Source organism: Nelumbo nucifera, chromosome 3 (assembly GCF_055504915.1).
Source record: "Nelumbo nucifera cultivar China Antique chromosome 3, China Antique-T2T, whole genome shotgun sequence".
NCBI lineage: Eukaryota > Viridiplantae > Streptophyta > Magnoliopsida > Proteales > Nelumbonaceae > Nelumbo > Nelumbo nucifera.
In genome coordinates this window covers 72,763,457-72,779,707 of record NC_142651.1, presented here as the reverse complement: position 1 = coordinate 72,779,707, position 16,251 = coordinate 72,763,457, and the positions used below count along the sequence as shown (strand labels likewise).

The following is a 16,251-nucleotide window of genomic DNA, read 5'->3' as shown; positions in this document are numbered from 1 at the left end:
TCTCTCCTTATAAATTACATAAATGCCACTATCTCTCCAACTGAGGGAGACCTCAGCTTGGGCATCTCAGCTGTTAGGGGACTTGCAATCAAAGGTAGTAAAGTTCGAACTGAGCCAAGCTCGAGCTAGATGACACCTCGACCACTAAGAGAGACCTCGGCTTAGCACCTTGATCATTGAGGGAGATCTCGACTCAGCACCTCAACAACTGAGGGAGACCTCAGCTCAACACATTGTCCACTAAGGGAGACCTTAGCTCAGCACCTCGCCTGTTAAGGAAACCTCAAGTCGACACTTTAGCAACTGAGAGAGACCTCGATTTGACACCTTAACAATTAAAAGAGACATCGACTCAACACCTCAACTACTCGAAAGACCTATAATCAAAGGTAATTAAACTCGAATTTCTAAACTTTTGACTAGAACCAAACTCGAACCGAAACTCAAGTCTCTAATTTAAATCACACTCAAGTTTAATAGTTTATGAACGACCCAAATAAAAAGGAGTAATTTTGTGTTCACGAGCGAATCTCAACTGTTATAAAGAAAATTAAAAGAAATAAATTATGGTTTAACGGGGACAAATTTGTCTTTATATTGTTCTTAGGTGCCTACAGTAAGCAAGAATAGGGGCGCCCAGACATGACACTATAATTTTTAATTAATGGGTTTTATCAAAAAACATTTTTAAATTAATGGTGGATTATTCTGCTTTTTCTGCAAGTAAAGTTGCTGGCATGCCGCTGTTCTTTTCCTCATGTCTCGTACATGCCCACCAAATGTCGTATGTGCATTGTCTCATGCATACATCCATGAGAATGCATTCATTTCGTCCATGCATCCATAAGGCTGTAGCCTCCTACCAAAAAATAAAGGCCGTAGCCCCATGACCCATCCTCATTTTTGACAGAGAGAGAAAGGTTGTGATTTGGCTGAGAGAGGCTGTACTTTTGCTTTTCCGCAGAGCTATCTATTTGTCAAAAAACGCCTCTGGTAGGTTAAAAAAAAAAGAGCTCTTGATTTCCCTGTGTTTTGAGAGAGAGAGAGAGGGTGTGGTCTCAGACCATCTGGCCTTTATTTGCCGTTTGCTGATAATTTTTGGTTTTCCTTTCAACTCTGTGGGTTTTGTAGGTGCAGTTATTTTAGAGAGTTCTCTCAGTTTCTTTCTGCTTATCCTCCTCAGTTTAGAACAAAGCATCTCGAGATGGGTGTCGAGGATAATATCACAGGCTCCTTGTTTCTGGTTTTCTCGAACTGGGTTTTTCGGGGTTATTGAGGGCTTCTAATGTGGGAGAGAGGAGGCTCTCTTGGAGGAGAGAGCCTACCTGAGAAAACTTGGAAGCGTTGTTTCATTGTAGGAGAGAGCCCCACGTTCTAGTGTTTGCGTTTTCCTTTCTGGGTTTGCTTTCTTTGCTACTTTTTCGATTTTTTTTTTCTGGGTTTTAGCTGTTTTTATCCTTTTGGGATGGCGCTTTCGATGCACAAGGAGTCGAAACAGCAGATGGATACGAGCAAGTATGTTCGGTATACGCCGGAGCAGGTTGAGGCATTGGAAAGGGTCTATTCAGAATGCCCGAAGCCTAGCTCCATGAGAAGGCAGCAGCTGATAAGAGAGTGTCCAATACTCGCGAACATCGAGCCTAAGCAGATCAAAGTCTGGTTTCAGAATCGGAGGTAAGAAAGAAGATGCAGAGAAGCGTAGGCAAAATGCAGACCCGGATGGTGTTTTATCCTCTGTTGTGATTTCTTTTTTCTGCTTCAATTTTTTTTTCTTCCTGTTTCGATTTTAAAGGGTTTTTAGGGAATATACATGAGACTGGGGATAACCTTTTGCTGCTATTCGTTTGTTTCTCTGTTTTTCATCTCTATCAAATGCTCTTTACTTTCCTGGGTCTCTACTCATGTCTTCTTTCCGTTAAAATGTTTTGGCATCTGTTTTTTTTCATTATTTTATCTTCTTGGCGGAAAACGGTATTAGGAAGAGAGATGGGTTTCGTTCGATTTTGTTAATGGATATTTGGTTGGTCTCATATGTTTCAATCAATGTTGCTCCTGTGTCGTTGGGGTTTTCCATTGTCATTGTTGTTTTTATTAAAAGAAAAAAGCTTTTGGTTCAGAGTATTTGTTTCTACTTATTTGTTCTTTCAACTGATTCTGATTCAGTTACGGTTTACAGATTAGGCATGGGCTTGCCATCTTTTCTTCCTTTTTCAACTTTGTTTTCTTCCCGGTTTTTCTTTCATTTTTTTTTGTTTTTTTTTTCGGTATTGTGATTCCTCTTTTCTCGTAGTCAGAAGGATTTTTGATTTGTAAGCTATTTTTATTTTATCCATTTTGGGGTTGATTGATTGAAGTAAATGAAAGACAATGAAAGTCTTTCAGAGCAGAGGGATGTACTAACTACCATAAACATTTCATTTTTTATGGAAAGTAGTCAAGTACTCTTTTTTTAATTTTCTGGTAACTTGAAGGATTATTTTTAGATGACGCAAAAAAATGAGACCATCTGAGGGGAATTAGTTTTGAAAATCATTCTTATTTGCGTACAATGACGTCTTTACTTTTATTACTTTTGAATTTGGGGATATTTCAATGAAGATTAAGGGGAAACTTATTTTCATATTCTTCTCTTCATTTATCTTTTTATTTCTGCTCCAAACAGAACTATCTTGCTTTCTATGGATTGAAGGTATCTTGGGTTTATACAGAACCGTGCTTTTTCATAGGGGCAATCTGGGTATCTATTAATACATTGTTTAGAAGAAAAGTAAAATTTTTCAGTATCTAAAGTTTTGGCTATGATGCTTCTCTTTGTCCCATCTGGTCTATTCTGTTTTTCGTTGAAGCCTTTCTTGTTCTTTCATCAATGCTTTCACTGTATTTTAATTAAAATATCTAAGTAAACCTAAAAAAAATGTCTTAACGTCCGGTTTCAAAACTATTTATCCTTCTTTTTTCATCCCCAAATAAAGGATTTGCCATGATTAATATAACTGAATGAGTTGACAGAAATAAAAAGTTATTCTATTTTTTTTTCTTCAAAATTTTCTTCACAATGAAGGTAGAAATATTTGGTTGGTCTTGCATCAATATCCATCCCAGTTTTTATCCATTTTTCATATCTTTTTGTTTCCTTTCTCCACTACCATTCCCTGCATCTTATCCTTTGCTTGTCATGAAGTGGACGCTCACTTCTATATGCAATTTTTGGAAAAAATGGGTTTTACTCTTTTGTAATTTCCACCACATTTCCCTTGTCCAGATGCCGTGAAAAGCAGAGAAAGGAAGCATCTCGGCTCCAGACAGTAAACAGGAAGCTGACTGCTATGAACAAGCTGTTGATGGAGGAAAATGACCGGCTACAGAAGCAGGTTTCACAGCTGGTGTATGAGAATGGATACATGCGCCAGCAATTGCAGACCGTAAGCTCTTTGCTGAGTGGCCGTTATGGACTAATAAAGAAGATCAAATAGCTTAACCTCTAATGTTCAACGATTCAAATGATCAATTTTTCATGACAAAATTATGGTGGTTTTCTGTATCTGCATACATATGCATGTCCTCCTGAATCTTCATTACCAATCAGCAAGTTTTTGCTACTTTGTTATGTCTGTCCGTGTTTCAGTATGCAATATTTGTATTGGCAACTACTTCTGGTTTAGATATATTGATTTTCTTGTTCGTGGTGTCTGTTGGTTGGGGTAGAGTGCATTAAATGATTTTGATTTCTGAATTTTTCCTGAGAATATATGATTTCTGAAGTTTCTATTTTGTAGCACTTGTAGTCATCTCCATTTGGTTTTTGAATTGTATGAAGTGCTCATTCACATTCAAATTGTATGTTTTCACTACATGGGTGTAGTTGTATAATATTTGTTTGTTGTACCACTGACTATTTCTAATCTTGTATTTACCTACCTTCTGGAATTCATTTTTCATTTACACTGCTAACATCTTCTTGTGCATTATAGTATTATTCTATAGGAATTTTATGTTTCGGTAAATTACTTGTACCTGCCCTGCCTTTTCAGTAAAATACCAAGGCCTCCCCTTTGGTATACCTATTAACTTGTACCTTTTGACAACAAGGGATTTGTCAGAGTGGAAAAGAATAGAATTTAGACAGAAATAGACATTTCACCAAGAAACTCTAATAAGAAAATGTTATCTTTGCCTCCAAAATATGTATTCTAAAAATGATAAAAAGGTACCCTCATTTATAAACATTAAATACAGTTTGACCATTTCTTGTATTTTTTCTTTGAACTTGTTTTCAACTTTTCATTCCCGTCATAGCACACTAGGATGGAAAAAATTTGTCCCTTCAATAAGTATAACTAATGGCTTATTGTCCATAAAATATACAAAGAAGGTGCCCAAAAAAAGGTAAAATGAACTTCGAAAAGTTTTCAATGTCATGTAAACACTTCCCATCACTAAAACTGATGCCATGTTAGTTGAGTGGTGCAACAAGTAATTTGACCCCTAAACCCCTGTGGAGGTAAAAGCTATTTACCCTTTATGTTCTCTTATATTAATATCTCACATTAGTGTTAGCTATTTATTAACTGGTATTGGGCAGTGCTTTTTTTAACTTCAGTTCTTTGCTTGGAAATATTTCATGTGTTTCTTGTGGCATCTCCGAAATCCTTGTAAACTGCATATTGGTGCTAAGCAACAAATTCCTTTTGAATGACTCCAAGATAATTGTTTTCTGCAAACTTAGAAATAGTAGTATGAAGGTATGAGGGTGCAGAAGGGGCTCACATGCATTGAATTTAATACATCAGTGTACTGATTCTATTGGACCCATACTGTTTTTTTAAATAATAAATCTTATCAATTGGTTGGCAGCAACTGCAAAATCATAATGTTTTTGAATGGCATATTATCTTGTGAACCACCCTAAATTGTTGGGATCAAGGTTGAGTTGAGATATTATCCGGTGAACCTTGTGTGAACTTTTCACCATTGGCATTGTACATGCTCTATAAATGATCTGGGTTCCTTTACATGCTTCCTGCTGAGTTATCTGTGTTCTGTTTGTGAGTGGTTTATTAAGCATACTGATAGATGTTGATATCCTCTTTATTGAAGCTTCTTGAATTCAACTAACTTTAGAGACTTTGCACAGGCATCTGTAGCGACCACAGACACAAGCTGTGAGTCTGTGGTCACGAGTGGTCAGCACCATAAACAGCAAAACCCAACACCTCAGCATCCACAAAGGGATGTGAACAACCCAGCTGGGTAAATAACCCTTGAATCTCCAAGTTTCATTTCAAGAAAATTTTATGTATTCCTGGTGGTTCTTTAAAAAGTCAATAAATTCATCATCTTACTTCATTTCCTTTGGGGTTGTAGTCTTCTTGCTATAGCTGAGGAGACCCTGACAGAGTTCCTTTCCAAGGCTACAGGAACTGCTGTCGACTGGGTCCAGATGCTTGGGATGAAGGTAGACTTGAAGAAACTCTTCATTTCAATATGTTTTGTTTTGTGTTAGCTCCAATTATTCAGTTCTATGTGTTTTTTGTCTTTTGTAGCCTGGTCCGGATTCTATTGGAATCGTTGCTGTTTCCCACAATTGTAGTGGGGTTGCAGCACGAGCCTGCGGTCTCGTGAGTTTAGAACCCACAAAGGTATCTTTTTCTACTTATAAATTGTTTTTTGGCTACAATATTGTTTTGTCCGCTGTAAAAATGTATATTCATATCTTACAGGTCGCTGAAATCCTCAAAGATCGTCCATCATGGTTTCGCGATTGCCGTTGCCTTGATATCTTGACTGTGATCCCTACTGGGAATGGAGGGACCATTGAGCTCATATATATGCAGGTTTGCTTTACGTATAAATTTTTACCAGACTTGGAGAGCAATGCCATATTTCATTTATCTTCTAACTCCATGTTTTTTCTTAGACATATGCACCTACAACATTAGCATCGGCACGTGATTTTTGGACGCTGAGATATACCACTGGTTTGGAAGATGGCAGTCTTGTGGTAATTTGATCAATATGCATATAGAGACAGCTTGTTTCAGTACATGTTTTCATGTGAATTTGTCCTGTTTTTTTTTCTGGTATGAAGCACAATATTCCCTCTGTGCTGATCTGAGGAATTTATTTGTAGATCTGTGAAAGGTCCTTGACGTCTGCAACCGGTGGTCCAACTGGGCCACCTGCTCAGAACTTTGTTAGAGCTGAGATGCTTCCTAGTGGCTACCTTATACGACCTTGTGAGGGTGGCGGCTCGATTATTCACATTGTTGATCACCTCGATTTGGATGTAAGAATGAATATTGATCAAGTGACCCAGTATTTCTGATAGCCATATTTTTTTCTTTTTTAAATTCCTGTATGTTTTTGAATTCAAATTTCTTTTTGTGATTGGGATGCAGGCTTGGAGTGTTCCTGAAGTTTTGCGGCCTTTGTATGAATCTTCAAAAATTCTTGCACAGAAAATGACAATTGCTGTAAGTAGTTAATGACTAACATTGTTCCTTTTGTGTTGTTGGGTGCACTTTCTTGCACTTTATGGGCTCAAAAAATTTGGCTCTGTATGTGATGACTTTGTGAGGGATCTGTAATTAGTTAAGTCAACCAGTGTTCTACCTCAATGGAGTTTTAGTTTCAGATAACAAATTCAACCTGCCATCAACATTATATCTTGTGGCTGAGAAATCTATTTGTTAATATTGTTTTTGCTTTACTTATTTTCACAACTTAATCTTTTTGGTCAGTATTTTTTGCGACTTCTGAGATTTCTCCTTTTTTCAATAAGCAGTTTTCTCCTTGAGATTGTTGCACTGGTCAGAAAGGACTAGATTGACTGACATGAGTGAATGTCTATTATATAATGTGATGATGCATCTTTTGCAAATCTGAAAACTTTGTTATCTTTGTTATTTTGTTTGGAATCTCTAGACCAAGCTATTGATGTATGCAGGCCCTGCGGCACATAAGACAAATTGCTCAAGAAACTAGTGGAGAGATTCAGTATGGTGGGGGACGCCAACCTGCCGTGCTACGGACATTTAGTCAGAGATTGTGCAGGTAAGGACTTTGGCTAATGTGGAGTTTCATTCCTCATGCTGGTTGTTTGTGATTTTCCATTTAACTTAAATCTTCTGGAAAACTGCAATGCAGGGGGTTCAATGATGCTATTAATGGGTTTTCTGATGATGGATGGTCACTAATGGGAAGTGATGGAGTAGAAGATGTCACCATTGCCATAAACTCCACTCCAAGCAAACTTCTTGGTTGCCAAGTCAACTCATCAACAGTGTTCTCCAATTTTGGAGGTGGAGTTCTATGTGCCAAGGCTTCGATGCTGTTACAGGTACATTTCAACCAAATTTACCAATGACCTGGATTTTTATTCACCTTCCAACAGATCACTGACATGCTTGTCCCACACACACAAAAAAAAAAAGAAACTTTTTGGGGTTATTGCTGTCTTGTGGTTTGATCTTAACATAATTACTTCTCTATGGATTTTTAGAATGTTCCTCCAGCATTGCTTGTTCGTTTTCTAAGAGAACACCGTTCTGAATGGGCTGACTGTGGGGTTGATGCTTACTCTGCTGCATCTCTTAAGGCTAGCCCTTGTGCTGTTCTTGGTGCAAGGCCCAGTGGTTTCCCCAGTAGCCAGGTCATCTTGCCCCTGGCCCATACTGTGGAACATGAAGAGGTAAAGCATTTTGGTGCACTCAAAATATTAGTCGACATGCTTTATTTTATTTGTTTTTGATGTTGACACATTAAGCACAGTCTCACATGATTTTGCAAGCATTTTCCTAGAAAAATAGAATTTGGGTAATGCAAATAACCATTGTTTGAGGAGGGGATACTAAGGTGATGCTTACACATTGCCCCCATCCATGAATCTCACATGGACCATTTGTGGCCCACATGATATTTCACATCAAGTCATCAACCACTGAGATTCATGTGTGGGAAATGGGCATTAGTTACATGTTTGCTTGGATGTTCCCCTTGTTTAAGTTGCATAGTGTAAAATTATATCTATTAATTATTTTGAATTTAATAATAGCATTGGGTGATGAAATGTCAACTAATGCAGTTTTTAGAGGTGATTCGGCTAGAGGGACATGGATTCCCCCAAGAAGATGCAGTTATACCACGAGATATGTATCTATTACAGGTATTGTTATTTTTCTATTTGCATCATTCTCCTTTGGTGGCCAATGGGACTCTAATGAGATAATGTAGAACTCCCTGATCTGCAGTCAAGGTTTAAATTCAATCTGCTCCATACCGGATATCTACTCCCAATTGATTCATCACCAGATATGCTTAATCATTGTTTTGTCAGAGGAATTACATCTTTCTGTGGCCTGTTACATTAGAATTTTTATCACTCGCATGTATATATTTGCTTTGTTATTCATAGGCAGTTGGATTGCATTCAATGAGCTCTATTGGTGTATTTTGACATTTTTGTCTGTTCGATTGTTGTGGCAGCTATGCAGCGGGGTTGATGAAAATGCTGCAGGTGCTTGTGCTCAGCTTGTCTTTGCACCTATTGATGAATCTTTTGCTGATGATGCTCCATTGCTACCATCGGGTTTCCGTGTTATTCCATTGGATCCTAAAACAGTTGGGTGATGTCAAGATTTAGGATTAACAACATTGTTTCTATTTTTTGCCTCTATCTCATGCTCCTTACAACTAGTTGTTTATTTATTTAATTTTCTTAATTTTGCACTCTAATGAACTATTAACTCCATAATACAGGATGGGCCTGCAACAACTAGAACACTAGACTTAGCATCTGCTCTGGAAGTTGGAGCTGGTGGAACACGCTCAGACGGTGATTCCTCATCCAACGGTTACAACCTTAGGTCGGTGTTGACAATAGCATTTCAGTTCACATATGAGAACCACTTCAGAGACAATGTTGCAGCTATGGCACGCCAATATGTAAGGAGTGTTGTGGGGTCAGTTCAACGGGTTGCTATGGCTATTGCACCTTCCCGTCTGAGTTCTCAGCTGGGACCAAAATCACTCCCTGGATCTCCTGAGGCTCTAACTTTAGCTCGTTGGATTTGCCGGAGCTACAGGTTGATCTGCAATTCTCTTTTATGTTTTAAAAATCATTTATGTTTTTTCTAGAGAGTAATAAATTTTTGGTTAGGAGATAAAAAATAGGGATGGTTCAAGTCTACATGACAGAATGAGATTCTTTAGAGCACTAAAAAAGTTGCAAGTTATCTAAATTTCTGTTTTCCTTCCAGATGATTACCTCAACTTTGTTATGTTGACTGCTCCTTTGGATATGGCTCTTTTTAGACCTGGAATTCATCCAGGAACATTTCTTAGACCATTTTTTATTGATGAAAAAGGAGAATATGAACTAGATCGGTGGCGATGCAAAGGCTACAAAAGATGTTTCTCTGTCATGAGACTGCTACATCTGCACAACAAACAAGTTGACGAGGATGCTTGTCTGGATTAGTAGCAAGATTATAAAGGACGGAATTGGAAGTAAATGCATTAGAAAGGACTCAGGAGTAGCCTCAATGAGTGATAAGATGAGGGAAAATCAACTAAAAGGTTTGATAACATGCATATACAACCAATGACTGTACCCGTGACGAACTAACTTGAGACATGTAAAAGGCTCTAAAAACTGCAGGGGAAGACCAAAGGAAATGTGGACTGAAGTTGATAATCCAAGGACTTGCAGTCTGACAGAAAAAAAATGACTCTTGATAGAGCTCAATGATGGGACAAGATTTATTCCCAAATAGTTGGAATCAAGGCTGAGTTTAGTTCAAGTTGAACTGGTAGCAGTTTACTGTATAAACTAGCACAAACTATTAACTACTTGTGATAGAGACGATTGGCCATTAGTGTTTGTTTTATGTCCTTCATTTTCTGGTTTCAAGCCAACATTAAGGGTATAGAATTTACCTTTATTGGGAGTAGTTAGTTCACATTTCTGTTGTAAGGGCCAAGAAACAGTGGGTTGTAATGTTCCAATTGCCATAGCTAGTTCTTAACGACAAGAATAGTGCAACTCAGATATTTTCTTTTTCTCCTAGTATTTCTGCCACTGCTATTAATTGCTATTCAATTTCATTTTTCAGGTTACACACTGGAGTAGATCTCCTACGAGTTGACTCCCAAGTTGGGGATTCTGTCTTGAAGCAGCTGTGGCACCACAGCGATGCAATCATGTGCTGTTCTCTCAAGACAAATGTAACAACCCTCTCTCTCTCTGCCCGTGTTGCTAAATAGCCATTCTCTTATTTTGTTTAGGGACAACTTTACCAATAAAACAAGTTAATCAAATGGTTTTAGTTGCTAACCGTGCAATTGGATTTTATTATGAAATCCATATATTGGGAGACTGACCTTCAATTGAGATGTGCTAACATGGTTGTTAAAATTATCATAGGCATCTCCTGTTTTCACCTTTGCAAATCAGGCTGGGCTTGATATGCTTGAGACTACTCTTGTGGCCCTTCAAGATATAATGCTTGACAAGATTCTCGATGAGGCTGGCAGGAAGGTGTTGTGTGCAGAATTCTCTAAGATCATGCAACAGGTGAGCTACATAGACTGTGTACAAGTATTTCAACACGGTGATTGGATATATGTCCTTGCTAGATTTTAGCACTGAATGACATAACTGGGATGAGATATGCTTTTGGATCAATGTTTAGAGTAGGATGTAGTGACATCAACTACAATGACCATAATTGCATTTTGAATCTCTGCACACTGCTCAGTTATTTCCTTTTATTTTCTTTCAATTTGATTTTGAGGGAGATGGTTTGGCTCACCCATCCCTTTGACCTAGTATTTGTTCAACCCAGTGATGTTATATTGTATTTACAATCTGATAAAATATAACATTGCTTACAAAAAAGTGATGCCATCAGAGCTTACTATTTCTGCTGCTGCAGGGCTTTGCTTGTCTTCCTGCGGGGGTTTGTATCTCCAGCATGGGAAGGACTGCTTCTTATGACCAAGCTGTTGCCTGGAAGGTGTTGAACGAGGAAGATTCCAACCACTGCCTGGCTTTTATGTTCATGAACTGGTCATTTCTTTGAAGGGCAGAGCTACAGAGTTGCTTGCTGGGTTAACTAGTTGTTTTGGGGGGCCCGAGTGGGTCCAAACTGATGACTTTATTTCTATGGTTTGTCTTGGAAGACATTCATATAGTATGACGATATCATGGCTGTATTCCGATGACACTCTTTATCGACATCAAGCTTTATTCATGTTGATATATGCTTGAGTGTTTGTTTAATGGAAGATATTCCTGTTCTCTTTTGAATCATTGTCTAGAAATCTGGTGCAAATTTGTTGTTAATGTCATATTGTTATCTTGTCTGTCTTATTTGCAGCAACTGGTCCACTCACAGTAAAGGTTTGTTGACCTGGTTGGAGGTGTGGAATTTCCTTCTGTTACAATTAATGTATTGTCCTTGCTATTTTACTAGTTGGGACATGATTTTGTCCTTGTGGCTCTTTCTATCGTTCATTGTTTACCTATTTACAGGTAACAGATAACGTGTGAACAGAACCACCCATAATGTTAACTTGGACTTGGCAGTAAATCATGGTCAGGCATTGAAGTTGTTTCTCTTATGTGAAACTAGTCAGGCTAGGAGACAAACCATGGTAAATGAAATCTGTTTGTGACAGTCCAGGTTGTGAGTAATCAGGATGCGATGGTGGGTAGGCTCTGGAAATTTGGATTTTAGAGTGTACAAGTTTCTTTAGGCTCAGTTTATTACAGTATTAATTCATATGCACATTTTTTGGTAACCCATTTGCATTGGTTTTAGAACTTTGAATGCATGGGAGTGCAAATAGGCTTGGTGTAAATTTCTTTTTATTTTGTCATATTTGACTTGTTTGTTTGTGGCAAAAATAGGAATATGAAAGAATTTAATAGGGGATTTACCAATAAAAAGTGAAAGAATATAATAGGAGGGTTATTTGATTGGGTTGTACCGAGGTAGAACTCGAGATAATGTGATGTGGTCTCCCATTAGAATTGAGGTAGAGGAAGGTGGTGCAAGAATTGTAGTTTTTGGGATACAATTTTGCAATTTGCACACCTAGTTGGTGCAAGTGTGATGATACAAATTTTATATCAGGTAGTAGTGCAAATCATGCTTTCAAAAAAATGGATGCAAGACTTTACCGTGTGCAAAATTTGTATCTGGTTTTGATTTGTGCTTCCCAATTCTCGAATTACAAGTTTGGGTTAGGGACACCATATTTATAGCTAGACCTGTTCATCGACTGGTCTTGATCTTGGCTATCAGGCTGGCCGATGAATAGGTCTATTGGTAATCTGAAGATAAAATTATGTCCCCAAAGAACCTATGTTTAAGGTTCAAATTATTGATATGTATCAGTCTATATCGGCTGATACTATCGTGTTAACGGCTTCCTGGTATGCCCCTCCAGGGGTTGTATTATGTCAGACACTGGTTCAGAGGGAGTTAGGCCTTGATCCAACCCCTCTGAACTGGTTTCGAAAAAATAAATAAAACATAATAAAAATGACTGATACAGGGTGATATGCCCTACCTATTGGCCTGTGTCAATTCTTCGAACCTTTGCCTATGTTGGCTTATGTTACTGTTTGCGCTTAGGCTGCAATTCGAGTTGAAGTTGGGATGTTTTTTGTGATTGAATATAGCCCTTCTGAACTTGTGCAATACATTTCTCTCTCTACTTAAGCTGAATAAGATAATCCAATTGTGAAGCATTCTATCCCATGGTATTAAAACCATTCTTGACCATTTGGCCTGGAAATCGGTTAGGTTGTCGGTTTTGTTTTACTGTTGGACTGTTGTTTTGCCAAAAACCGTCAAATTGGTTAATGAACTGTTGACCCAAGTGTTTGACCCGGACAACAGATTGTAGTTTAATAGCACTTATTTTTTTTTTAAATTATAATAAATTGATCAGAGAGAGAGAAAGAGAGGTCAGATCTACTGTAATCGTCGCTGTTGCCATCACAACTACAGGTCACCGTTGTTATCACCGCTGCAGGTTGTTACTGTCACCGAAACAAGTCACCATCATCTCTACCTTTTCCTCATTTATTCTTTCTTTCTTTTCTCCTTCTCTCAACGTTCTTCCTAATATTTCAATCTAAGGGTAAGATGAGACATACATGTGTTTTAATTGTTGAAACGTTTGAACTGTTTGACCCCGATGGCCGAACCACTGGCCGAGAAACCAGTGGCCAAAGCAGTTCTTTCTATGTTTGTTTTGAACACCTTTCTCCATCCATTTATTTTTCTGCTTGTGTTGAACAAATTAGTCTTCATGAAAGTACATTGTTTTAGGAAGACCAAAATTTGGTCTTTCTTTACTTGTTAATGAAAGACAAAAAAGCCATAAAGACTAGATACCTATTAATCTGATCTTGATCTTTAAAGATTAGACCCCAAAAAGCTCATTATATATATATTTTTTTCATTTAGACTGTTGAAAGATCTTCTTAAAAAGACTAATCAAACAGTACCTTATTCTTTTTTTTTTTAATCTAGAGAATATTAAGCTTTTCCCTCCTTTCTTGATACCTCTCCACGAGTTGGGATTTTCTGCCAACAAAACGCGTTTCAACCCTCTACCAACTTGATCTAATACTGCATATCTCACCATGAGACTGGGACCTACCATAAAAGTTGGACCTGTCATGTATGAAATGTGCAATGTGAGATCCTGTTGATATATAGGTCATTTTGTTGGCAGGTGATTCGGACTCTCTCAACCACTGAAACAAGGGACATGTATGGTGGGCCCCTCATCTGTCTCCAGCAGCTAATGCTCCATATGCTCTGAGATGCCCTAAAAGAAAAGGCTTTATGGCATAATGAAACAAGCCTGGCTCTTTGTCAAGGACTGAAGGGCTCAATGGTTCATATCCTCTTGTCTAATTGTAAGTCTATAGACCATTTCTCACTACCTCAACTAGTGGCTTTTCATCCTTCTCATTTGGTTAAATTAAACCAGGGTCTGAACTGGGTTTCAATGAAGAATCCCATCTATTAACAATCTCAGTTTGGATTGAAAATAAGGATGGAGAAACAATTGGAGTCTGTCCAACCAAGAATCACTTAGATGATTCTAAGAACTTTTAGAGGTCTGGGTGGCAGCGACTCCTGTTCTTAATCAGGTCAATTAATTAGTAGTCAGTAGTCAGTACTCAGCAGGGGTTCCTATAATTCCCCAGTTCTCTTTACTAGACCCAAGTTTTCCCTCCTTGCTCAGAAATTTAACCAACATGGAGGGCTAAGGGGCGCACATGGGCCTCTCATAACTCACTTGTCCCATGTCCTCGGGATCTTAACCCATCAATGATCAATTGGTAGGGCCAATTAACAAATTTACTATTCCAAAACAGCATGTTCAGAGGAGAGGACACCTTTAAGAGTTTCACTTCTATACTCTTTGTAACTTTATAAAAGCTTAAATGGTGTTTTTGGTTATTGCATGCGAATGGGAAAATGGGAATATTTCTATTAGATTCATTTTTTTTTGGCGTTTGTTTGAATGGATGGAAAGAGAAATCATAGGACGTGGGTTTCCAAAAAGAATTGAGTTCTTCCTCTCAAACTTGCACAGCCGACCCTTACCGTTTACTTACATCTACAATGGTCGAGTCGCCGGTGTCGTTCCCGTCAATCCTTGGCTAAGGTACGACCATAAACATGACTACGATGATTGACAACTAATTTCCTACTATTTTTGAAGTAATCGGTCTCCTCATGCCGACAGGAAGAAATGGTTGTTGGCTAGAAACCATTCTTTCCAGCAGTTTAGCTTGATTTTTTTACATATGTACACACGTTTATTTTTTGTGAATTTTTACTTATAGGGTTCAAATATTCTTGCTAAATCGCGCCAAGAAAAGAGATCCTAATTATTTTCTTACAGAAAATGATGAATGTGTTTAATCTACAGATCTGCCATAAGGTTAAGACATTTGTTCACTTTTGTTCAATTTTTCTAAAGGCACATGATTCGATTGTGATAAGAACCCACTAGACGACCTGCTCTAGGAACTCTTGAATCAAGTTGTTATGCGCACCTTGGAGCTAGAAAACAAGTTGTAGTTGATCAGATTAGAACCTTAAGGAAACTAAGTCCTTAAAGAATCCAATCTTGAAGATGCCACAAAGGTTGATTACTCCCTTGATAAGTCAAGATATTGTATTCTACCAAGAACACAAGAAGACAAAGCTAAGTTTGCTGAAAATACCTCTGTATTATTGATTGATTTCGTTTTACATAGTTGTGGCCTTTATATAGGCATATAAATATCATTATCTTATAAGGAAACTCCTAACTAATGAGGATCTCTTTAATTTAGGAACACAAATTTGCCTTGAAATAGGAATCTTTCTAAAAGACTACAACTAATGACAACTAAGCATAGAAAAGTCAAAATAAACAAACAAGATAAAAGCAAGCCCAAGCCCATCAATACATCTTAGCAGGCGAATTGAGCATTTTCTTATCATGTCCATGCGCCAAGCTCATCAATACACCTTAGCATGCAAATTGGGCATTTTCTTATCATGTCCATGCGCCTTGGTCTTATGTCATGGATTCCAAACTTTGTTCTTCAAGATCTAAGTCTTGCACATAAAGATAGGTGTTTATCCTTGGTGAAGCTTTGAAAACTTATAGAACAGTCTTAGAATCTTCTAGAACAACCTCTTTGTCATGCACTTTCATGATTAAGCCTTGTAAAACTTTTTTCATCCTCTTTGTCCTTGCCCTAGTCATTGGACCACCGATTCCTTGCAAATGATCTTGAGAATATTTAGGAATATCAACTTGAACCATTTGGCTAGCACCTCGTTCTCCATTAGATTGTAAGATCGATTTATCTGTATCATTTTTAGGGATTTATTGTAGGTTATTATTTTGTTAAATACTATGTTTTATTCGGCCATTTTTTGCGAATGATTTTTCTTGATAAATAGGACTGCTTTTTTTGTGACAAATGACGTGGTATATGTGGTCTATTTTTTGAACATTGTTTGTGATAAATACATATTATCTTCAGCCATTTTTTGTGAAGTTTGTGTGATGGATAACAGGGTATATACGGGCCATGTCAGTAATATCATATTATTGCATACGTTGGTGTGAACAATGTCAAGCAATTGAAAACAACACATTGCAAAACTGAAAAATTTTCCCAGAAAACAAATGTAGGAAAATGAATCTTGAGCATATTGT

The 16,251-nt window shown here is 37.7% G+C and overlaps 1 protein-coding gene across 2 annotated transcripts; it reads left to right on the top strand.

Annotated features, from left to right (window-relative positions):
• The first annotated feature begins 857 nt into the window (after nucleotides 1-857).
• PHV (Homeobox-leucine zipper family protein / lipid-binding START domain-containing protein) lies at nucleotides 858-11,308 on the top strand. 2 transcript variants are annotated; one of them, XM_010249197.3, is made up of 19 exons: nucleotides 858-993; nucleotides 1,132-1,674; nucleotides 3,263-3,422; nucleotides 5,135-5,250; nucleotides 5,365-5,455; nucleotides 5,544-5,639; nucleotides 5,721-5,834; nucleotides 5,918-6,001; nucleotides 6,131-6,286; nucleotides 6,399-6,473; nucleotides 6,947-7,053; nucleotides 7,147-7,339; nucleotides 7,502-7,690; nucleotides 8,084-8,164; nucleotides 8,485-8,619; nucleotides 8,758-9,083; nucleotides 10,113-10,224; nucleotides 10,424-10,573; nucleotides 10,935-11,308. In XM_010249197.3, the coding sequence occupies exons 2-19, from the start codon at nucleotides 1,466-1,468 to the stop codon at nucleotides 11,079-11,081; spliced, it is 2,541 nt and encodes an 846-aa protein (XP_010247499.1). In that variant the 5' UTR covers nucleotides 858-993; nucleotides 1,132-1,465; the 3' UTR covers nucleotides 11,082-11,308. The 2 variants fall into 2 exon arrangements, with proteins under 2 accessions (XP_010247499.1, XP_088757108.1); XM_088900982.1 differs by lacking the exon at nucleotides 858-993 and having other exon boundaries at nucleotides 1,030-1,674.
• The last annotated feature ends 4,943 nt before the right edge of the window (nucleotides 11,309-16,251 follow it).